The 24,081-nt window shown below is 42.7% G+C and overlaps 1 protein-coding gene across 1 annotated transcript in view; it reads left to right on the forward strand.

The window, feature by feature from the left end:
• Nucleotides 1–24,081, forward strand: part of LOC140117215 (phospholipid-transporting ATPase IC-like) — a 74,820-nt gene that overhangs the window by 48,012 nt on the left and 2,727 nt on the right. The window contains exons 8-27 of the mRNA XM_072133710.1: nucleotides 1,109–1,179; nucleotides 1,668–1,750; nucleotides 3,259–3,417; nucleotides 5,379–5,467; nucleotides 5,556–5,752; nucleotides 6,639–6,847; nucleotides 7,948–7,991; nucleotides 9,402–9,558; nucleotides 9,774–9,965; nucleotides 10,094–10,206; nucleotides 11,497–11,661; nucleotides 13,592–13,703; nucleotides 14,148–14,223; nucleotides 14,437–14,557; nucleotides 14,800–15,088; nucleotides 16,883–17,106; nucleotides 18,201–18,284; nucleotides 19,313–19,558; nucleotides 21,301–21,439; nucleotides 21,867–21,997. Of these exons, the coding sequence (XP_071989811.1) occupies nucleotides 1,109–1,179; nucleotides 1,668–1,750; nucleotides 3,259–3,417; nucleotides 5,379–5,467; nucleotides 5,556–5,752; nucleotides 6,639–6,847; nucleotides 7,948–7,991; nucleotides 9,402–9,558; nucleotides 9,774–9,965; nucleotides 10,094–10,206; nucleotides 11,497–11,661; nucleotides 13,592–13,703; nucleotides 14,148–14,223; nucleotides 14,437–14,557; nucleotides 14,800–15,088; nucleotides 16,883–17,106; nucleotides 18,201–18,284; nucleotides 19,313–19,558; nucleotides 21,301–21,439; nucleotides 21,867–21,997 (2,901 nt within the window). The remainder of the gene's footprint in view (nucleotides 1–1,108; nucleotides 1,180–1,667; nucleotides 1,751–3,258; nucleotides 3,418–5,378; nucleotides 5,468–5,555; nucleotides 5,753–6,638; nucleotides 6,848–7,947; nucleotides 7,992–9,401; nucleotides 9,559–9,773; nucleotides 9,966–10,093; nucleotides 10,207–11,496; nucleotides 11,662–13,591; nucleotides 13,704–14,147; nucleotides 14,224–14,436; nucleotides 14,558–14,799; nucleotides 15,089–16,882; nucleotides 17,107–18,200; nucleotides 18,285–19,312; nucleotides 19,559–21,300; nucleotides 21,440–21,866; nucleotides 21,998–24,081) is intronic.

Here is a 24,081-nt window from a genome sequence, read left to right on the forward strand (position 1 = left end):
TTAATGGAGCAGATGACCCTTCCTCTCCATTAATCTCACGGAGACCCCCATCGGTCAGAAAGTTAGACCCTGTGCTGTGGATAGGGCCTAACTTGGTTCGTGGGAAAACCCCTCTAAGTTAAATTCTGTATGCAGGCCACAACAGGTAAATCTTGTAAGTGTAAGGGTACATTTACATAGTCGTCTGAGGGGATGTATAAACGGCTGAAAATTTGACGGCAATGGCGTCCGGCAGCGGTGTGGCACCATTCCGCGGCGTACACAGGGAAAAGATAGAGCATGCTCCATCTGTCCCCGTGTGTGCGGGCGTGCGCTGCTGTTCTCCATGGATGGGGTAGGGGTAATCTCATCCTCCCCTCCAGCGCACAGGAGGAGGACTGGCATATGGCTGTATGAATGTACCCTTAGGCCAAGTTCACATGACCGTATGGAGCATGTATGTATGACCGCAAGCTCGCGGCTGTACATGCGCCCCCCATAGAAGGCAATGGCCACGTGGAGCGATAGGGTGCCACACATGTGGAAAAAAAAATAGAACATGTCCTATCTTTCCCAGTGTGCACTGTGGTACGCTGTGCATCTCTATGGAGAGGGGAGGGGTCACCCCTCCTCGTCTCCATTGCGCCAGCCATTTGCACTCCCGGCCATAGCTGGGTGGGACTGTATACGTTCATGTGAATTTGCCCTAACTCAAATTTATCTTGGTCCCTGAGATTTTAAAAATTTTGTGTAAAGCTTCATTACAGGCACCTTTCATAACTCTTATAGCCTGGGGTTAAAGCCCAGTAAATTATCTGCTTCCATAGGTCTGTCAGTAACTAGGTGTCTGTAAGTTGGGTGTCCTTAAGTCGGGGACTGTCTGTATAATACTAGCCTTTGTGCAGCAGAATATAACTACTATAATACTGCACGTTGTGCTCACCGTACCATACACATTGCACTACTATGGTGGCCCTATGCTAGCTACCGGTCATACAGCCGCCATAATCCCTGTGTGAAAGGGGCTTATACTGCCTTTTGCTTTCCGAAAAAGAAGAGCATGCTTGGTAATCCCTTTAATTGATCTACCAAATCTGTCTGATGTGTTTTATGTCTTGTTTTTCTTTAGGCAGATTTGTTGCTGCTCTCAAGTTCTGAACCTAACAGCTTGTGCTATGTAGAAACAGCAGAGCTTGATGGGTAAGAAACTATTTTATGTTACATCCAATCATTCAGATGTAAACACAGAATCACAGAGAGTCTGCACATAGTACAGAAGTAAGAAGTAGGACTGCTAAATCACCTGATGAACATTCAGGGATTATTATTAATGCAGTAAAAGCACATGGGCAGCTACTGTAAAAGAATGGCCAACCCCTTTAATACCATTGACAAAATTATAAAACTTTGCAATTATTAAAAAATTTTTGCGTGGCCACATACTAATTAATACCATTAACTTTTTCATACTTTGATGTACAGACTTGTATGAGGTATCATTTCTGCAGGATGAGCTGAGGTTTTCAATGATGTCATTTGGAGAATAGTACAGCCTATTTTTTTTACATTTTTTATGGGTTTTTATTTTGTCGACATTTTTATGGGTGTTAAAATTGCAAAAAAAAAAGTCTTAATTGGAGCATTTTCCTTTAAAATTATTCTTATTGAAATCACATTTCTTTTTCTAGTGAAACTAACTTGAAGTTTAAAATGTCCCTTAAAGACACTGACGAGTTACTCCAAAAAGAACAGGATATGGCAGCATTTGATGGTGAGGTCATCATGGTGTAATTACCTCCATAATAATATTTGCCTGACATCATGTAAATCGATTTTCTTACCTAACACCATTTGGAAATTCCAGAAAACATCTGTCACAAATGTCTTTTAGTAGTAGTTTACTCCCCATCTCTTTCCTTAGATGTTATGGTTTTGGGATCCCTGTCAGTAACTTGCTGACTGGCCTTTGCCTTTAATGTAGGCCCTCTTAGCTCTGTGGGCCAGAAATATAGGAGGGTTGAGATGATACATGTTGAATATTTGTATGAAGAATAGTGCTGGTCCTCTGTCACACACCACCCATGAAGGACCTGGGGGCCCACATAGCTCAGGGACCACTGGGTCAGTCCAAACTTGGCACCAGCTATTTACGTAGAATTATGAAAGGTCTATCTAAACCATATTCTAAACAAGTTGTCTCAAAACTGCCCACACTTCCCCAGCTGCCAGGACACGCAGTAATCTTCCCTGACTCATAATTCAAACCACAAACTTGATTTCCAAGTTAGTTGTAGGTCTAGATGCCTGTTATGTATATGCAATGTCCTCCCAACGGGGCCTAAACCTTTCGTGCAGGGGGCAGCTGGATTCCCCTGGTTCCTGATTGGCTGCTTTTAGCGTGGCTTAGCGCTGGAAAGGGGATGCAAGAAAAGGGGGAGGCCGCAATAGGACGAAGAGTTTTCACTAGTGCAATCCTGGTGTATGTGTAATGTAGGGATCCCCGGGTAGATGGTAGAGTGGAGGCCCTTGATCTTAGTGGCAGCCAGGGATCACACGTGGAGACAAGATGCAGAGCATCAAACTTACAGTCTCTTTATTCCAAGACTTTAATACAGAAAATGTAACAGGCTGAGGTAATATCCTATCTGCAAATCTTCAAGGTAACTATTAGGAGGCAGTCTAGTATAAAAGCTCATAGCCCAGAGTCAGGAACTTGGCTTTGGCAGCAAGGTTAGAGCAGGTTCTGTAAGGGATCGGAGTCCTGCATGCCTGACGGAGGAATATTATCCTCCGGTGAGACAGCAGCAGCATCTCTAAGGAAGATCGGAGATTCTTCTGGAACTTCCAGCCAGGGGAAGTATAATAAGTTAACTTCTACTCTGTGTGTGACTCCAGGCATCCGCCAATTAGGAACCTCGGAGCAGAATCGGATGGACAGTAATAAAACATAACTTGTGATTAGTTAACATGTAAACCCTCCCTTACTGGGCAAATATTATTCAGCTGCATTACCAGTTATAGACAGTAGATGGTGCGCAGAGGCGATCAGACTCAATCTAATAGGAGCACAATATTTTGTTGTGACTGTATTTATTGGGCCATGACATATTCACCCCCTCCGATGCTCACTATCCCCAATATTCGGGATTTGTCTGGGGATCTGAACTCGAAAGGGGCAGGGGTTATGCTAACTTGCAATTAAAGGGGCTTATCATGATTTTAAGGGTTTGACATTTAACAAAAAACATAGCCGTAGCTATATACATTTTGTCTCTACAGGGATGGTTGAATGTGAGGAACCGAATAACCGCTTAGATAAATTTGTAGGGACGTTATTCTGGAGAGGATTAAGTTATGGGATTGATAATGACAAAATTTTACTCCGTGGCTGTAAAATTCGCAACACGCTGCACTGTCATGGCCTGGTCATATTTGCAGGTAAGTGCTCCATTTCATTTTTTGGTCACTTATATTTACACTTAAAGGGAATCTGTCAGCCAAAATCCCTGTGTAGCCTTAGAGAAAGTTGAAATCCTGAGACTTGTGCTAGCAGAAACCAGAAATGTAATATTTATGTTCATTGTGATGACTTCTCTATCACATATGGTTGGATCTGGCAACAGATTACTCAGAAATGCTGTATTCATTCATCTGAGCTCAATCTGTGCATGTAGTGTTGTGGCTTCCATTACTAACTAATGTTATAACTCAGATATGAATAGGACCCAGATCCCCCAAATATGTCTTTGTGACATATCAATGTCAGGCATCCCCCATTGCTATACCCCAAGTCCCTGCCACTCTGCACTTACTGGTTCAGTAAAAAACTAACTTCCCCGACCCCCACTACTATGCTCAGGAAGCTGCCCAGTCCATGCTACCATTTTTTTGTGTTTAGTGACATACTAACATCCCGTATACCCATTGCGATGCTCAAGATGCTGCCTGGTCCCATGTCACTTCCTGGTTCAGTAACACACTAACTTCCAGATCCCCCACTACAATACTCAGTATGCTGCCTGATTCCTGCTACATTAACATACTAACTTCCCAATCCCCAGTACTGTGCTCAGGAAGTTGCCCGATCCCCTACAACTCTACACTTCCTACTTCAGTACCATACTAACTTCCCGATCCCCAATAGTGCGCTTCCCGATCCCCAGACACTAGCTTTTAGATCTCCCACTACTATTCACAGTATGCTGCCTGGCCCTATACCACGCTATACATCCTGCTACATTGACATAATTATTCCTTAATCCACTTCCCTTGTACTCTGCATTTCTGCAGAGTACTAACATACTAACTTCCCAATCCCCAGTACTGTGCTCAGGAAGCTGCCCCATCCCCTTCCACTCTACACTTCCTACTACATTAACATACAAACTTCCCAATCCCCTGTACTATCCTCAGGAAGTTGCTGATCCCTTGAACTTCCTGCTTCAGTAACATACTAACTTCCTGATCCCCAGTACTGTGCTTCCTGATCCCCAGTACTGTGCTTCCTGATCCCCAGTACTGTGCTTCCTGATCCCCAGTACTGTGCTTCCTGATACCCAGACACTAGCTTCTAGATCTCCCACTACTATTCGCAGTATGCTGCCTGGTCCCATACCACGCTATACATCCTGCTACATTGACATAATAATTTCTTAATCCACTTCCCTTGTACTCTGAACTTCCTGGTTCAGTGACATACTAACTTCCCAATCCTCCAGTACTATGCTCATGATGCAGAATAGTCCCCCCGCCTCTGTGCACTCCTTGTTCACTAAGCTCCCCGATCCGCCACTACTATATTCAGGAAGCTGCCCGATCCCTTGCACTCTGCACTTCCTGGGTCAGTAACAATTACACTGAGCATGCTCCCTGGCCCCCGAACACTCTGAACTTCCTGGTTCAGTGACATACTAACTTCCCAATCCCCCAGTACTATGCTCATGATGCAGAATAGTCCCCCCGCCTCTGTGCACTCCTTGTTCACTAAGCTCCCCGATCCCCCACTACTATATTCAGGAAGCTGCCCGATCCCTTGCACTCTGCACTTCCTGGGTCAGTAACAATTACACTGAGCATGCTCCTTGGCCCCCCAAACACTCTGAACTTCCTGGTTCAGTGACATACTAACTTCCCAATCCCCCAGTACTATGCTCATGATGCAGAATAGTCCCCTGCCTCTGTGCACTCCTTGTTCAGTACACTTCCCGCTCCCCCACTACTATATTCAGGAAGCTGCCCGATCCCTTGTACTGTGCACTTCCTGGTTTGGGGATAGTCCTAGCTACGGACAACCACGTACTGGGCTTATTTCAATCAATATTATTGACCTAGAACCTTAAGAATTTTTAAGCCCTTTAAGATCTTTGCTCTAATTAGAAATGTTACTCTATTTACCATAGGATCAGACACTAAAATTATGAGAAACAGCGGAAGATCGACACTGAAGAGAACCAAAATCGATCATATGATGAACGGCATGGTGTACATGGTAAGGCGTCCTGCTCATCCAGAGCCATGGTTGTTGTATATTCCGGCTCCTCTCTATATGGACTGTAAATTTGGGATGTGCCTTGCAGATATTCGTCATGCTGATCCTGTGCGCAGCGGGTCTAGCCATTGGTCAGACATTTTGGGAGAGTGCAATAAACAGTGGAAACACGTCTTGGTATTTGTATGATGGGTATGACTATTCACCAAACTACCGGGGATTCCTTGGATTTTGGGGATATATCATTGTCCTTAATACGATGGTACCCATATCCCTCTATGTAAGGTACAGTATTACTATCATCTCAATGTATGTAAGAAATATATAAGGATCGGTTATCCTTTTAACACTAAAAATCCCCAAAAATGTATTGTTGATATATTTACTAGATTACGCACTTTAGGTAAAGGGTTTCTCCGATTCAGATAATTTCCCAATGAAATGTATATCACAAGTCCATTAAGAGAGAATGGAGAGGGCTCATAGCCTGAGCCCTGTCCATACAAATAATATGCAGCAAACACCCACAATCCATGCTGCCACCAATCGTGGGTGTCAACCCTTTCACTGCCTTCAGCATATTGGCTTTGATTGTCACTCCCCATGACATCATCGGGGAGCGAAGATTAGTTGCCACAACAGCTTGAGATCTTTCCAGGACCTTTCATTGCTGAAGATCTGTAACAGTGTGCAGGTGGCACACTTGTACAGATCTATAACAAATTCTCAGTATACTATAAACCATACATTATAGTCGGGGGCCTGGCACAGACTTTGCACTGGGGCCCAACAGCTTCCAGTTACACCACTGCTTCACGGATTCCAGCATGGAATATTAAATACTGTCATCACGGTGTACAATTTTTTATGCAGTGGTGTACACAGTAAAAAAAGTTCTAGATTTTTGTGTAGGGAGTGAAAAATCAAAACGCAACAAAACCCAGCAAAAGGCCAAGTGGTTAAAAATAACTCTTCCAACCCAATATTATTGATCCAGCTAGTGTTGACACAAAATGCTATGTCATCGTAAAACATGGATTGTAGGGCCCAGGATGCCTCTGCCGAATAAAATCAGGGATCTAAAATATGATATCTGGAAAAACTGTATAAAGTAAGGAAAACTTTTTGTTGTAGTTTCACATTATTAACTGATTGTTTTTTTTTCCCTTAGCGTTGAAATGATTCGTTTGGGCCAAAGTTTTTTCATTGACTGGGACTTACACATGTACTACCCGAAGAAAGACACGGGAGCCAAGGCCAGAACAACCTCGCTGAACGAGCAGCTGGGTCAGATCGAGTACATCTTCACCGACAAGACCGGGACGTTAACACAAAACATAATGACGTTCAAGAAGTGTTCTATTAATGGGAAAACCTACGGTACATGAATGTGGAGACTCTCCTTCTGTAGTAAAAATGGATTGATGGCTGCCGTGCAGCTCGCAAATGGCCATAATATGAGCTTTGCCTGCAGCATCAGAGGCAATTGGGCTTCTGTGACTAGTTGGGGTTAATGGTACTAGTAGTGGATTGGGCGGTTTGGGGGGTAGCCTAGGGCCCAAGCCTTCTAGGGGGCCCATGGTCACCAAACTGCCCACCAAATTTTATACTGAGAAGGACCTTTACCCATGAAATCCTCCTACATCTGTTTCTGCTCTCACAAGAGCCATTTCAGAACCTTTCAAGGTCCTCCAAAGGTCCTATAACCGCAGAATGAAAGCAGAAGGGACACATCCTCCATTCCCCAATAAGCTGATTCTAGTACCAGATGTAGAAGTGATTCCAGACTTGTAGGGGCCATAATATTCATACAGCCCAGGGGCCATGGAGGTCCTAATCCACCCCTGACTGGTACATACAGTTTCAACTGTGTATGTTGCCAAATCCTCTAAATGATCACTTTATTAAATAATCCAATTTAGATGGCCCCATTTGAAGTTTCTTTGAAGGGAATTTATGAGTTAATTTGGAATCCTGGATAAGGGTTTACCTATCATTCTGTCTTCATTTCAATAGAGTATTTTATTAAGATGGTCTCTCCGAGAAAAGGATAATCAACCATCTAGTAATAAACTGATTTTGGGGGACCAAGTCATTGGTCTCACAGGTTATAAAATCAGGGAAACTGAGCATGTAGGTCTTTGTAAAAGTAAGCAGGGAAAGCTGTCCACCGAAAATGTGGATGCTGTCCTAGTCATTCCATAGGTAGGCCCCTTGTACTGTCACCCGAATAAAAACCTAACTCTAATGACAACAGTCTAGAAGACACTTGGGGGCTCATCCGGGACAGAATTCATACGTATTAATAATTCAGTATGTCATATATGATTTTTTTCTCCGTTTTGATATTACAAGATTTTCTAATATTTTTTAGAATGCACAATTAGGAATTGTGGAAAAAATACACAAATTATTTGTAATTTTGGTCTTTTATAAAATGAGATTCTGCTCCTTTCATTGAATGTTGCTGTTTCTTCCAGGTGATCAAAAGCAAATAGCCGGGAAACAGACGAAAGGCACTGAGGTCAGTATCCCGCTTATATTTATATATCTTACGGCATCCTGGGAGTTGTAGTTTTACAGCAGCTGGAAAGCAGCCGGCTAAGGATCACTGTTTGAGCAAAGCTAAATAGTTTTCTTACTCAAAGGAAATCTACCATTAAAGTCCATCATGATAAACCAGGGGCACCTACTAATATATCCCGGCCCCGTGACTGTGGTTATCATTTTATATTTGTTATCCATGGCCCTTCTTTCTTCTAAAATCAACTTTTAATGGTATTGTAATGATCCAGAATGGCTCCTAGGGGCTTTACCGGAGCCCTTCCTTTCTTTAGCTTCACAGGTTGTTACACTGTCACACTCAGCACTTCCCTATGTCAGCTGTAATTTCACGAAGTGGGAGGGGGGAAGTGCCCCTCCACAGTGTAACAGTCCGTGAAGAGAGAGCATGGAGGGGCTTCTGGTTTATTAGCATAATATTAAAAGTTGATTTTAGAAAGAAAGGAGGCCATGGATAACAAATATAAGAAGATTACCCCAATCACAGTGCTTCAATCTTCTTCTCCATTTCTGTAAAATGTGGAATCTCAACCAGTGAAATTTTGTAACAGTCGGATCCATCGTTTGAAACGTCCCTTTAAAGAGAACCCGTCTTGCAAAATAACCCCCCTAATCTAAATATATTTTTATAAACTGCCATTAGAGAGCATTGCCTCTATCCCTTCATTGTCGCTCTACATGCCTGTAAACCTAAGCAATGAGGTCCTAAAGCTGTATGCAAATGACCTGTGAAATGTCCAATGAGTCATTAGCATATTCAAGCTGTCCGGCTTATTCACGAGTGGGAGGCACAGCCACACCCCCAGTGCTTGACTGACAGCTGCTCCATGTAATGGCTGCTCCATGTGCTTGCTGGTGGCCACACCTCCTGCAGCCTGTGTGTGCATGTGTGTGTGTGTATAGGAGAGATACAGCAGCTCCAGGATGCAGCCATGTTATAGCAGAACATGTCAGGTACTTGTGTAGCTGATGTCTGTGTCTCACACATGTATATGGGAGGATGCAGCATGCCAGGTACTTGTGTAGCTGATGTCTGTGTCTCTCACATGTGTATTAGGATTATGCAGCATCTCAGCAGATAAAGGACAGACTCTAGCAATGCTTTACTATACATTACACACAGACATGAACAGGGGGAGGAGAGGGGAGGGGTAACAGGGGTGACATCACTGCCTCTGACCATGTGACCAGCCTCATTTACATAATAAAGAAAAGATGATTTTACAATAATTAATGTATGAAATAACTAGATAAAGGCTGGGATGGGATCCATGTGAGCTGCTCCAACAGGTAGTAGTGACAGGACAAGTGACACAGACCTGATGACAGGTGTCCTTTAACTCTTTCATGCTCTTGCTGCCTTTGTTCCTAGAACGTGGACTTCAGCTGGAACGTTTTAGCGGATCCCAGTTTCACATTCAATGACGAGATGTTAATTCAGCAAATCCGATTTGGAAACGATCCATATGTTCACGAGTTCTTTAAGTTACTCGCTCTGTGCCACACAGTAATGGTGGACAAGACAGAAGGTAGGTACCATTGATGTTCATTTCATTGAAAGTATTAGAACTGTCCATTGTAATTCCGAGGGGCGTAACTTGTGGGGTCGCACCGGGACCAAGAGGTTCAGGGGGCCCATAAGGTCACTTTCCCATAGGAGAAGACCAGCAGTGACACCACCCCATTAAAAGATGATATCTACAGTAAACTACCGAATCTACACCCACTTTATACTTCCTTGTAGGTGGTGACCTATGCTATGAGGCGGCCTCACCCGATGAAGGTGCCCTTGTAACAGCCGCTAGAAATTTTGGGTTTGTCTTCCTTTCGAGAACCCAAAATACCATCACCATAAGTGAGCTTGGAAAAGAAGTGACCTATGAACGACTGGCGATCCTCGACTTCAACAGTGATAGAAAGCGCATGTCAGTGATAGGTGAGGCCTAGAACGTGCCAGGGACCACCCACATTCAGAAACCCACCTACCTCCCGGGGAGAACTTTTCTTGTTTTAATCATCAATTCTGAGCTTTTGTATAATTAAGATTTTTTTTTTACTTTTTAGTTCGGGATCCCAAAGGAAACATCAGACTTTACTGCAAAGGAGCTGACACCGTCATTTATCAACGTCTACATCCCGACAATCCTATCAAAGAGCAAACTGAAACGGCTTTAGATGTGAGTAGAAGTAGTAAATGGTAGCGCTGGGCCATGTAGTTCAGTGATAAATCTAATGATGCTCAAGGTGGTTCAAGAACCATGACTCCTGGCTACAGTCTTGTGGCTGTGGAACAATGTAGGTCTGGGGTGTCCCATGTATTTAAAGGGGGGGGGGGCAATGCTCAGAAGCCCATTAATCTACTAGTTATCACCTATGTGTATCTCTGAAAATAAGGCCAAGTTACGAACTAAAAACACAGTTCTGGTGTCATTTTAAAGAAGAGAATCTACAATCAAAATCAAGCATGATAAACCAACTCATAGATCCAGGCACCATGACTGTAGTAATATTCTTATATTGGTTACCCATGGCATCCTTCCTTCTAAAATCAACTTTTCAAATTATGCTAATGAGCAAGAAGGGCTCAATCCTGTAGATTCACAGAACATGTCTCACCCAACCCCTGCTCTCTCCCTCCTCCATCTGCCTGTGTATTTGAGCTGCAAAGGGAAGTGCCGGGGGAGGGGATACCTGCTCTGTTCATTGTAACAGCCTGTGAAGCTACATAACTGAGGGGCACTGGAAACATCCCCAAGGCCCTTCCTTCTCATTAGCATAATAATAATTTTAGATGGGAGGAAGTCATCGATAACAAATATAAGAAGATTAACACAGCCACGGTGCCTGGATCTATGAGTAAATGTCCCTGGTTTATGCTTGACCTTTGATAGTAGATTTCCTTTAAGAATATTTTTTAGGTAACAAAGAACTGGAGATATTTAATGTAAAGTTACAGATGATATTGTAATTTTTCATATACAGCTTCCACTCCCAACTGTAACTTTGACTGTGGTTATATCTGTGGTATTCAGAAACACAATCCTTATGTCATATTAAAGGGGAGATTCTCCTCTTTAAAATGACACCATAACACATCTCAAAAGATATCATAATTTGAATTCTCCCCCTCTCTAGTCTCGGAGAAACAGTATCCATGTTTTTCCCATTGCCTAGGTTGGACGGATCTAAAACAATATTCTTTAGCATCTAGACAGGGGTCTCTGGGGCGATATATATGCAAAATTTCCCTTCTTCAGAGACTTAGCATTTTAATAACATAATGAAAAACCAACCTTGTAGCCTAAGTCAAAATCTTTGTGGCCTGTTCCATCGTACTTGATGGTTGTTAGATATGACTTTCAGTTTTGCATTATTATTATTATTTATTATATGTTTTTCATTGATGATGCTCCATTAAGACCAGCATTGGGCCACTCTACTTCATGACATTGACTTTTTGCCATCAGATATTTGCTAATGAGACCCTGAGGACCCTGTGCCTGTGCTACAAGGACATCAGTGAGGAAGATTTTAAGACATGGAATAAAAAATACCACCAAGCCAGTGTGGCCATCAAGAACCGGGAAGAGGCCCTGGATAAAGTATATGAGGAGATCGAAAATAACCTAGTGGTATGTGCTTTGGTGACTTTACAATAAAATTCATACAGTTACTAGCTGTGGCTCCCGGCGTTGCCCGGGATACTCTTAGCTATAACAAAATACAATGGGCTAACAAAAAATATTTTATATGTATCTATAGACTGTCTCAGACTTTCTCCGACCATCTCTGTCACTGACCCTCTCATTTTGTAAACTTTTTTGACCATCTCTGTCCCTGACCGTCTCTTTCAGGTACTGTCTCTGACACTCTCATTCCAGTGACCGTCTCTGACACTCTCCTTCCAGTGACCGTCTCTGACACTCTCCTTCCAGTGACTGTCTCTGACACTCTCATTCCAATGACTGTCTCTGACACTCTCATTCCATCCTTATCCATCTTACCTCACACATACGCATCTTCTACTCATAACCAAAGTTCAGAGCTCATATTAATGACCTGTGGCAAAACAGCAACCAATCACGGCTCAGCTTCCAACTGCCACAGCAGCAGATAATGGCTCCTGTATATGGTGGATAATAAGTGTATTTTGGAAAGCACAGGGTTAAAATTTCATCTCAAAACTGAGTCTGCGACGTTCCCTGAGTCAGAGAGCGGCTGTGCAAAATTTAGTAATTATAAACGAGACAGTGTAGATTCATTTAGCGGACATACATACATACATACATACATACACACATACACACATACATACATACATACATACACACATACACACATACACACATACATACACACATACATACATTCAGCTTTATATATTAGATAGAAGATGGTTCCTGCTAAATACTTCCCTGTACTCACTAAATCACAGTTTTGTGTATGGGTCATTAGCAGTGTAACTAGGAGAGGCTTCTGAGTAGGACCTACTTAAAAAAATCTACATATTTGTATACTCACACTGGAGTTACAATCACACACAGTATCTACACATCATATATACACACATACAGCATTTACACATCACATACTGTATACACACACACATAGAACATATACACATCACATATATGCACATTCAACAATATACAATACCATATACAGACATAGGGCATATTCACACACATACAGTATATACACATACATACAGTACTATATACACCCATGCATCATATACACAGACATAAGCATATACACATCACATATACACACAAATATATACAATATACAGACATAAGGTATATACACACCACACACACATACTACATATGCACAACCCAATACCACAGATGTCGGGGCCCCCTGACACTGCAGGCCCCCTAGCAGCTGCTATGGCTGCTACCCCTGTAGTTCCCCCCCAGGGCCATTATTCCATCCATTTAGATAGATGTTTTATTAAGGCTAAGACTCCTGGTCAGTAAGGACTTGTTGAGTGCTGCTGGGGTGTTGCCCGTTTAAGAATGGAGTGACCCAAATACAGAGACCAGACCTGCAACATGTTGACTTGTTGTTGCATTGTATTCCCTTCTCCTTTCTCCGTATCCCATCTTTATATATCTGGCTTGGCCATGGACATAGCGTTACTCTTGAATATCCCCTGAGCAACAGGTGGACTGTCTACTAAATGTATATACACAGGCATAAGCCGGGTGGTGAGTCCATTGGGCATGTGTTCATATTGTGTTTATGAAGCTCCTCCCTGCCATCTTACTCAGGGTGGAGAACAGATGGGTGAGGCTTATGGATGTGTCTACTTGGCTCAACCAACTATTAGGGTGCAGAACAAAGAAGGAAACCCCTTCTCGACTACTCAAAACAACTATGTACGGAATGGTTGCCTATTATTTTGTTTTAAGTCCATGTAATAAAATTTGTCCACCTACAAATTGTACTTTTCTGCTATCACCCAGTGTCATTGAGAAACAATTGAGTAGTTGGGAGCTAAGACATGGCCATGTATTAGGCTCTTAGGGTTTACTATTGTTGTTTAATGCTTTGTAGATGTTGGGAGCCACGGCTATCGAAGACAAGTTGCAGGATGGCGTTCCTCAGACAATCCATACGTTATCTAAAGCCGACATAAAGATCTGGGTCCTGACTGGGGACAAGAAAGGTAAGTACCGGAGGAGAGGACTTTACCGCACAATGTGGCTCATTTACTTACCCGTCCAGAGGAGTTCACAGAAAGTGCATTGTCCGTGTATAATGCCCTGTGCCGCGATTCACTAAGATCGTGCGCCCCATATCCTGCATGTGTCGCTTCCCCGCTCAGGTCCCCGGAGTTCACCTTCTTCTTCCTGGTGCATGTGAGTGCATTGTCTTGCGACACAATTTGAACGTTAAATCCCGCGCTAAGTCCGAATCTGTCGGATCATCCGACGGCCGCACCCCGATTTCTGTCGCATGAAAGCAGCACAGCCGCTCCAGAAACCCGAAAACATCGGAAAGTCCGACAAATGTGCGTCCGCGGACCATTAGTAAATAAGCACCACTGTGATGAGATCAGTGTTAACGCAATGGAAAATTTGACATTATTATTACATATTTTATATTTCAGAGACTGCCGAAAACATTGGTTTTGCCTGTAAGCTCTTAACGGATAAATCTGTTATCACGTATGGAGAAGAGGTCAAGTAAGTACTGAAAATTAAACTTACAATATCTATAAAAGAAAATATAATTATTTTTGGAAAATTCTCCTCTAATCTAGTTTGAGAAAGTTGGGAGCGATAGCAGCTCCCCCCCCCCCCATGTTTAGCCCACCCATAAACTAACACTATGTAGCACTAAAGAAGACGATTGGTACAGTTTATATACATGTAAATCACCATTATCTGTTTATACAGCGACATGATACAGAAAAGAATTGATCTCCAAAAATCCAGAAAGAACGTCGAGGAAGGGAATAGCAACAGTGAGCCGGAGTCTAATACAAACCGGACACTTATCATTACTGGGTCATGGCTGGTAAGTGGATACTAGAGGCTCCAGAGATCAGGGGAACCTCCCTCCAGGATATCAATATCTTATAAAGCAATGCCAGATAATTATGTGGCAGATAAGCAGCGGCAGAGGCGCAATGGAGGAGCAGGAAGCCAAAACCTCCGTTGGATTCAACTCTATGGAAGCCTCGGCCACCACATATATCAACCGTCCTCCATTGTTCTATCTTTGATAACTTTCCTTGTGTTACTTCTATTCTCGGTTAGAATGAAATTTTACTCGAGAAGAAGAGAAGGAAGAGAAGACGCCTGAAGCTAAAATTCCAACAGGGGTTTGAACAGAAGCAGGAAAATCCGCAAGACAAGAGCAAAATCGATGCCTTAAAGGAGAAAAGACAGAAGAACTTTGTGGACCTGGCCTGCGAGTGCAGCTCCGTCATCTGCTGTAGAGTGACTCCGAAGCAGAAAGCCATGGTGGTCGACTTGGTGAAGAAGTACAAGAAGGCCATCACGTTGTCCATCGGTGATGGCGCCAATGATGTCAGCATGATAAAAAGTAAGACAGTGAGAGCGAGGGCATAATAGTCCTTTATAATGGTCCTATAGTCCTATATAAAAAAATAAAGTGCACTTTATAAGTATCTTCTTATGTGGCAGATAGACTTTGGGCCCTTCAGACATCAGGGGATCGGTAGAAACTAATATCTCTGGATCACTCATAACTATTCCCCTATCGTCAGTTTTCAGAAAAAGACTGCATAAAAAGGACCTGTCACCTGTAAAAAACGGCACTAGGAGTTGCTTACTAAAGTAACCTCCAATAATGCTAGCAGACACTGTCGCGATGTACGCTAGAAACACCGGGCTGGAAGCGGTCCGGCATATTCATGAGGGGGCGGGATTAGGCACGGTGACTGCCCAGCTTCAATTGGCATATGGAGTGGGCAGGGCGGTCCTCTGACTGCATCCCTCATTAATATGCCGAACCTTACAGCTTGGTCCGGCGTTTCTATTGTACAGCGCAGCAGTGTTTGTTAGCGTTATTGGAGGTTTCTGATAATGCTAGTAGTGTAACACTGCTACGTTTTTGTAGCACTAGGAGCTGCTTACTTTAGTAAGCACCTCCTAGTGCCGTCTTTACAGCTGACAGGTCCCCTATAAAGGGAACCTGTCATCAAAAATTGATGTAACAAATTATCGCCAGGATGCTGTCAAGCAGACTAACGCCTTCCACACAGTGTTCCTTCCATGGACCAGCATGGTGACATCATTTAGAAAATCATCCTTGAAGTTAGATGTAAATTAGTTGCATAAAGTCAAGGAGGCGGAGAGCTTAACACTGAAGTCAAGCTCTCCCTGCCTCTGAATGACTCCACCCAAGTAATTGACATCATACACCAGACTACAGGAGATCTGGTTAGTGATGTAGGACCATCAATTACAGTGAACAGAGCGTTCTGAGGCGGGGGGAGCTTGACTTCAGTATTAAACTCACCACCTCCTTGACTTTTTACAATCAATTTAAATCTCTCTTCAAAGTTGATTTTCTGTATGATTCGACCACAATGGACCATGCAAGTAAGGAACTTGTTCTAGAAAGTGTTCAGCTGCTTGACAATATACTGGTAGTGGTTTAATAGGTCAATTTTTGCTGACAGGTTCCCTTTAATGACAAATCTTAGCATCCACAAGCATCCAACCAGAGATTTAGAGGCTACAACCAGGACCCCAACCTTGCGTTACCCAAAGCATCCTCTGCAAAAATAAACAGACATGGTTCTACCGTCACCATAGACCAGGATTCTTTACTGTAAGAGCAGTGAGACTATGGAACCCTCTGCCGCAGGAGATTGTTATGGCGGACTCTATGTACATGTTCAGGAGAGGCCTGGATGCCTTTCTGGAGAGGAAAAATATCACGGGTTATGGGGATAAAACATTTGTTTAATCTTATATGTTGGACTTGATGGACCTACGTCCGTTTCCTGCCTTGATGGATCTGCGTCCATTTCCTGCCTTATAGTATATAATATATAGTATAAAAGGCAGGAAACAAACGCAGGCCCATCAAGTCCAACATATACTATGATACCAGTGTATATGGAACATGTTTGGTTTGAGCCTGGTAAGACTTTGTATTGGACCAGAAAGTTGTCAAGGTTTTCCTTTGCTGGTCTGCACTAAAATAACCGTCTGGTTCGATGTCTGTACAGTTTGCCTGCCTTTGGTCTGTATATGATTATATATTGGTGTGCCTGTCAGCAGGGTGCTGACTGGTCCCAATACAAACCTGCAGAACTGTTTGCCATTGCCTATTTATATCATGACTGTTACTGTTAATTTGTTGCAGCTGCCCATATAGGAGTTGGCATTAGTGGACAGGAGGGAATGCAGGCTGTGATGTCCAGCGACTACTCCTTCGCTCAGTTTAGATACCTCCAGAGGCTCCTTCTGGTTCATGGCCGCTGGTCCTACATTCGCATGTGTAAATTCCTCAGTTACTTCTTCTACAAGAACTTCGCCTACACACTTGTGAACTTTTGGTACTCCTTCTTCAATGGATACTCTGGCCAGGTACTGTGAAGACGTGAGCTCTATATATACATATATGATATCTTGGTTTTTTGCAGAATATACAGAACTGTGGTGAAGTTTTAGGTAAGAGTGGAAAAAATACTACAAAGTATGATTTTTTTCAAATACAGAGGTGTGTGTATATATAAGTGCACATTGTAGTGGTCTTTCTGGGATTACATGACGAGACAGACAAATTGGTGGCACGTTTACATCCAAAGAAGATCTGTAGTTAGTTTTCTAGGATATTTGGAACAACCTTTTCCTGTCTTCAGACTATCCATTTCCCTTGCGATTTTGTACTGCATGTGTTCTCTTGGTTCTGGTAAAGACCCTTTGCCTGTATTCAGACTTTTCCTTTGCCTTGTGATTTTGTACTGCGTTTGTCTTCTTGGTTCCGACCTGCATCTTCTTTGTATTGTCTTTGTATCTGTGTTTTGCACTTTAGCGTAGGAAGAGAAGTCCAAATGTCCCCTACTGCCTAGGGCAGTGGTGGCGAACCTATGGCACTGGTGCCAGAGGCGGCACTCGGAACCCTCTCTGTGGGCACCCAGGCCATCACCCCAGAATGAAGTTCACCAGACAGAACTCAAAGAATCTTCCTGCAGAATCTTCCTATAATGATGGATGAATTTGCCCTCCTCCTTTCAACTGGGTTGGTGTCCTTGGGAGGCTGAAGGATTGAAAGTTGTCAATGAACAAGGAGAAATACATTACTGCTTAAAGTGCTGCGCTGGCACTTTGCAATAAATAAGTGGCTTTTGGTTGAAGTTTGGGCACTCAGGCTCTAAAAGGTTCGCCATCACTGGCCTAGGGTATTGTGAGGCAATCAGGCAGGGAAAGCAGGAAAGGGGTTTACTCTAGGGTTTAACTGTCTCTATGTCACCTGTCCATTTCCAGAGCCTGCATTACACACTTAGCTTGGGAAGGTGCCTAGAAGGGTTAAAATACAGATGTCTTTTCCTTCCTAGATTATTTGAAGGTTACTTTCTTGTTAATTTTTTTGATGAATTTACAGGAAATATATTATTTCAGCTTTTTCATTTACATTTTATTGTATTTTTTCCCTTCTGCCTGTGTATGTCCCTACTTAGACTGTATACGACACCATCTTCATGGCCCTCTACAACCTCCTTTATTCCAGTCTTCCTATAATTGTTCTTGGACTACAAGATCAGGTAAGGAGGATTAATGACATGGTATATAGTAAAGAAACAAGAGTATTAGTGGGGGTCTAGGTTCTGTGACCCACTTTCTAGACCTCAAAGGATGTGCTGCTCCCATTAACATCTCTTGACTTTTGAGATTTGTGATTGGGCATCAGGATAACCTAAAATGGGTGCTCATTCAAAATGTGTATTTGCCCTTTCTCCCTTCATTAGAAGCGGTTGGCAAATCTTACACAAGTTGCTCATGTCCCTTTACTTCCTAGAGGATAATCCCTGAATGTTTTTCAAGTGATTCAGCATTCCTGATACTTTTGTGCTGTCTGCAGACTCTACACCATTCTTTGTTTACATGTCTGAGCACTGATGAATAGGAGGAGCTGCAGCGGTAGATTATGACACATCTTGCTCCCTCCCCCTTCTCTCTTCCTGTGTCTGTCAGTGACGATAGACTGTGTGAAGAGGGGCACAGTGGGATATGCCATAATAGAAGTAAGAGAGAGGAAGGTGTGTGTGTATTTATGCAAAGGGCAGCATGGCAAGAACAGAGAAAAGCTGAAGCCCTCAAAGGAGTCAAAGAAACAGGTACATGTACATGCAGAGACCTGTCTAATGGAAGAGATTTATCAAAAAATTGCCAATTTTTTAACTTTCAATGCAACTTCCTGAAGAAGGAAGAAGAGACAAAAAAAATAATGTCACACTACACATTTCATATGCTGATTCATGCCCCTGGTGTCCTCCACGTGGTCCCCTATGTGTTTCGGACATGGGAGATTTCTCAAGGGTATGTAATTTTTAAAAAATATTTTTAGATATCTCCAAATGTGTTGAGGTCTCCCAAGTGGTGACTGCAGGTGGTCATTTGTGCCTTAGGTACATGAAAGTGAATGGAGCTCTGCTCATGCTGCATTGACTGGGAGGATTCAGGGGGACTCTCCTCCCACATTCTCCCCTATTATTTTGGTCCATGTTTCTGCATTTCGGGGTACGATATGGGCCATATTTTTGACTTATTGTATTTTGTCTTTCTACACAAGGATGTCAGTGACAAGGTCAGCATGCAGTGTCCGACTCTGTATATCCCGGGGCAAAAAGGGCAATTGTTCAACTACACCAAGTTCTTCCTCAGTCTTCTCCATGGCACCGTGACATCCCTCGTCATATTCTTCATACCCTACGGAACTTTCTGGCACATGACCACGGAGGAGGGGAAAATAAATTCCGACTATCAGACGTTGGCTTTTACTACATCCACCTCTCTCATCATCATTGTGAACTTCCAAGTCAGTCATTCTGAAAGATGTTTTATTATAATGATCCAAAAATACAGTATATTAGTGTTGCAGATCATCATACACACCTCAGCTGCTGCAGAACACCATAAATCACACCTCAGCTGCTGCAAATCATCATGATACTCATCTCAGCTGCTTCATAACACAATGATACACACCTCAGCTGCTGAAAATCATCATAATACACACCTCAGTTACTGCAGAACCTCATAATACACAGCTCAGCTACTGTAGATTATCATAATACACATCTCAGCTACTGCAGAACATCATAATACAGACCTCAGCTACTGCAGATCATCATAATACACTCCTCAGCTACTGCAGAACCTCATAATACACACCTCAGCTAGTGCAGATCATCATAATACACACCTCAGCTAGTGCAGATCATCATAATACACACCTCAGCTTCTGCAGATTATCATAATACACACCTCAGCTAAGGCAGATTATCATAATACACACCTCAACTGCTGCAGAACATCATAATACAGACCTCAGCTACTGCAGATCATCATAATACACTCCTCAGCTACTGCAGATCATCATAATACACTCCTCAGCTACTGCAGAACCTCATAATACACACCTCAGCTAGTGCAGATCATCATAATACACACCTCAGCTAGTGCAGATCATCATAATACACACCTCAGCTAAGGCAGATTATCATAATACACACCTCAACTGCTGCAGAACATCATAATACAGACCTCAGCTACTGCAGATCATCATAATACACTCCTCAGCTACTGCAGATCATCATAATACACTCCTCAGCTACTGCAGAACCTCATAATACACACCTCAGCTAGTGCAGATCATCATAATACACACCTCAGCTAGTGCAGATCATCATAATACACACCTCAGCTAGTGCAGATCATCATAATACACACCTCAGCTTCTGCAGATTATCATAATACACACCTCAGCTAAGGCAGATTATCATAATACACACCTCAACTGCTGCAGATCATTATAATACACACCTCAGCTACTGCAGATCATCATAATACACACCTCAGCTACTGCAGATCATAATACGCACCTCAGCTACTGCAGATCATAATACACACCCCAGCTACTGCAGATCATAATACACACCTCAGCTACTGCATAACCTCATTATACACACCTCAGCTACTGCATAACCTCATAATACACACCTCAGCTACTACAGAACCTCATAATACACACCTCAGCTACTGCATAACCTCATTATACACACCTCAGCTACTGCATAACCTCATTATACACACCTCAGCTACTACAGAACCTCATAATACACACCTCAGCTACTACAGAACCTCATAATACACACTTCACCTGGTGCACACTTACAAAATACACATATCAGCTGCTGCAGAACATTATAGTGCACAACTAAGCTGCTGCAGGTCATCATACTATACACCTCAGCTGCTGAAGAACCTCATAAAACACACTAACAGCAACAGAACCTGATAATACACACATCAGCTGCTGAATAACCTTATAAAACACACCTCAGCTGCTGCAGAACATCATAGTTAATATGCCAGCTGCTGCAGAACCTCAGTATACATACCTCATCTACGGCAGGTCATCATAATACCCACATCAGCTGCTACAAGATCTCCTAAAACACACTTCAGCTGCTGCAGAATATCATAGTACACAGAAAATTGTTGCTTTTTGTTACATTATCAGTACAGTGTTGTATTTTGTGTATTACTATGTTGCAGGCCGGGCTCATCATGTCTTACTGGACCTTTCTATTCACCTTTTCTGTGTTTGGGACTATTATCCTGTATTTTTCACTCACGTACGACCTGCACAGCAGCGGCATGCACATGCTCTTTACCTCCATGACCACAATGACAGGTACGTAGCAGAAGTCTGGAGGAAAAAAAAAACATTACAGGTGTGCCCCTACTTAAGGAAACCCGACTTACAGACGACCTCTAGTTACAGACGGCCCCCTGTGCCCCCTGTGACCTCTGGTGACCTCTCTGGATGTTACTATAGTCCCAGGCTGCAATGATCAGCTGTAAGGTGTCTGTAATGAAGCTTTATTCATAATCCTTGGTCCATTTACAGCAAAAACATTTTGAAACTCCAATTGTCACTGGGGCAAAAAAAAAAAAAAATTTGTCTGGATCTACAATTATAAAATATACAGTTTCGACTTACATACAAATCCAACTTAAGAACAAACCTGTGGACCCTATCTTGTATGTAACCCGGGGGCTGCCTGTAAAGTGTTAGGAGATTAAGGGGGATCCACTAATTATATCTCATCCCTATTTAGGAACTATAACAAACGCTCTACGACAACCCAACATCTGGTTAATAATCATCCTGACCGTCGCCATCTGTCTGCTGCCATATCTGGCACTAACCTTCCTGATAAAGACTGTTTGGCCATCCCAGATTGATAAAGTAAGTACCGGGATTTGGGAATTCTTTGTAAAATGTTAACCCCTTAACGACTTGGCCCTTCTTTTTTTAATTTCCATTTTTCACTCCCCACCTTTAAAAATCTATAACTTTTTATTTTATAAAGCGCTCTGTGACGGCTTATTTTCTGAGTAACAAATTACACTTCATAGTGACGGTATTCAATATTCCATGCCGTGTACTGGGAAGCAGGAAAAAAATTCCAAATGCAGTGAAAATCCTGTATTATACCTCAGAGCTGCACTCACTATTCTGCTGCTGGTGCAGTCACTGTGTACATACATGACATTACTTATCCTGTACTGATCCTGAGTTACATCCTGTATTATACCCCAGAGCTGCACTCAATATTCTGCTGCTGGTGCAGTCACTGTGTACATACATGACATTACTTATCCTGTACTGATCCTGAGTTACATCCTGTATTATACTCCAGTGCTGCACTCACTATTCTGCTGCTGGTGCAGTCACTGTGTACATACATGACATTACTTATCCTGTACTGATCCTGAGTTACATCCTATATTTTACCCCAGATCTGCACTCACTATTCTGCTGCTGGTGCAGTCACTGTGTACATACATGACATTACTTCTCCTGTACTGATCCTGAGTTACATCCTGTATTATACTCCAGAGCTGCACTCAGTATTCTGCTGCTGGTGCAGTCACTGTGTACATACATGACATTACTTATCCTGTACTGATCCTGAGTTACATCCTGTATTATGCTCCAGAGCTGCACTCACTATTCTGCTGCTGGTGCAGTCACTGTGTACATACATGACATTACTTATCCTGTACTGATCCTGAGTTACATCCTGTATTATACTCCAGAGCTGCACTCACTATTCTGCTGCTGGTGCAGTCACTGTGTACATACATGACATTACTTATCCTGTACTGATCCTGAGTTACATCCTGTATTATACTCCAGAGCTGCACTCACTATTCTGCTGCTGGTGCAGTCACTGTGTACATAGATGACATTACTTATCCTGTACTGATCCTGAGTTACATCCTGTATTATATTCCAGAGCTGCACTCACTATTCTGCTGCTGGTGCAGTCACTGTGTACATACATGACATTACTTATCCTGTACTGATCCTGAGTTACATCCTGTATTATGCTCCAGAGCTGCACTCACTATTCTGCTGCTGGTGCAGTCACTGTGTACATACATGACATTACTTATCCTGTACTGATCCTGAATTACATCCTGTATTATACTCCAGAGCTGCACTCACTATTCTGCTGCTGGTGCAGTCACTGTGTACATACATGACATTACTTATCCTGTACTGATCCTGAGTTACATCCTGTATTATACTCCAGAGCTGCACTCACTATTCTGCTGCTGGTGCAGTCACTGTGTACATAGATGACATTACTTATCCTGTACTGATCCTGAGTTACATCCTGTATTATATTCCAGAGCTGCACTCACTATTCTGCTGCTGGTGCAGTCACTGTGTACATACATGACATTACTGATCCTGTACTGATCCTGAGTTACATCCTGTATTATACTGCAGAGCTGCACTAACTATTCTGCTGCTGGTGCATTCACTGTGTACATACATGACAATACTTATCCTGTACTGATCCTGAGTTACATCCTGTATTATACTCCAGAGCTGCACTCACTATTCTGCTGCTGGTGCAGTCACTGTGTACATACATGACATTACTTATCCTGTACTGATCCTGAGTTACATCCTGTATTATGCTCCAGAGCTGCACTCACTATTCTGCTGCTGGTGCAGTCACTGTGTACATACATGACATTACTTATCCTGTACTGATCCTGAGTTACATCCTGTATTATACTCCAGAGCTGCACTCACTATTCTGCTGCTGGTGCAGTCACTGTGTACATACATGACATTACTTATCCTGTACTGATCCTGAGTTACATCCTGTATTATACCCCAGAGCTGCACTCACTATTCTGCTGCTGGTGCAGTCACTGTGTACATACATGACATTACTTATCCTGTACTGATCCTGAGTTACATCCTGTATTATACGCCAGAGCTGCACTCACTATTCTGCTGCTGGTGCA

Source organism: Engystomops pustulosus, chromosome 1 (genome assembly GCF_040894005.1).
Source record: "Engystomops pustulosus chromosome 1, aEngPut4.maternal, whole genome shotgun sequence".
Taxonomy (NCBI): Eukaryota; Metazoa; Chordata; class Amphibia; order Anura; family Leptodactylidae; genus Engystomops; species Engystomops pustulosus.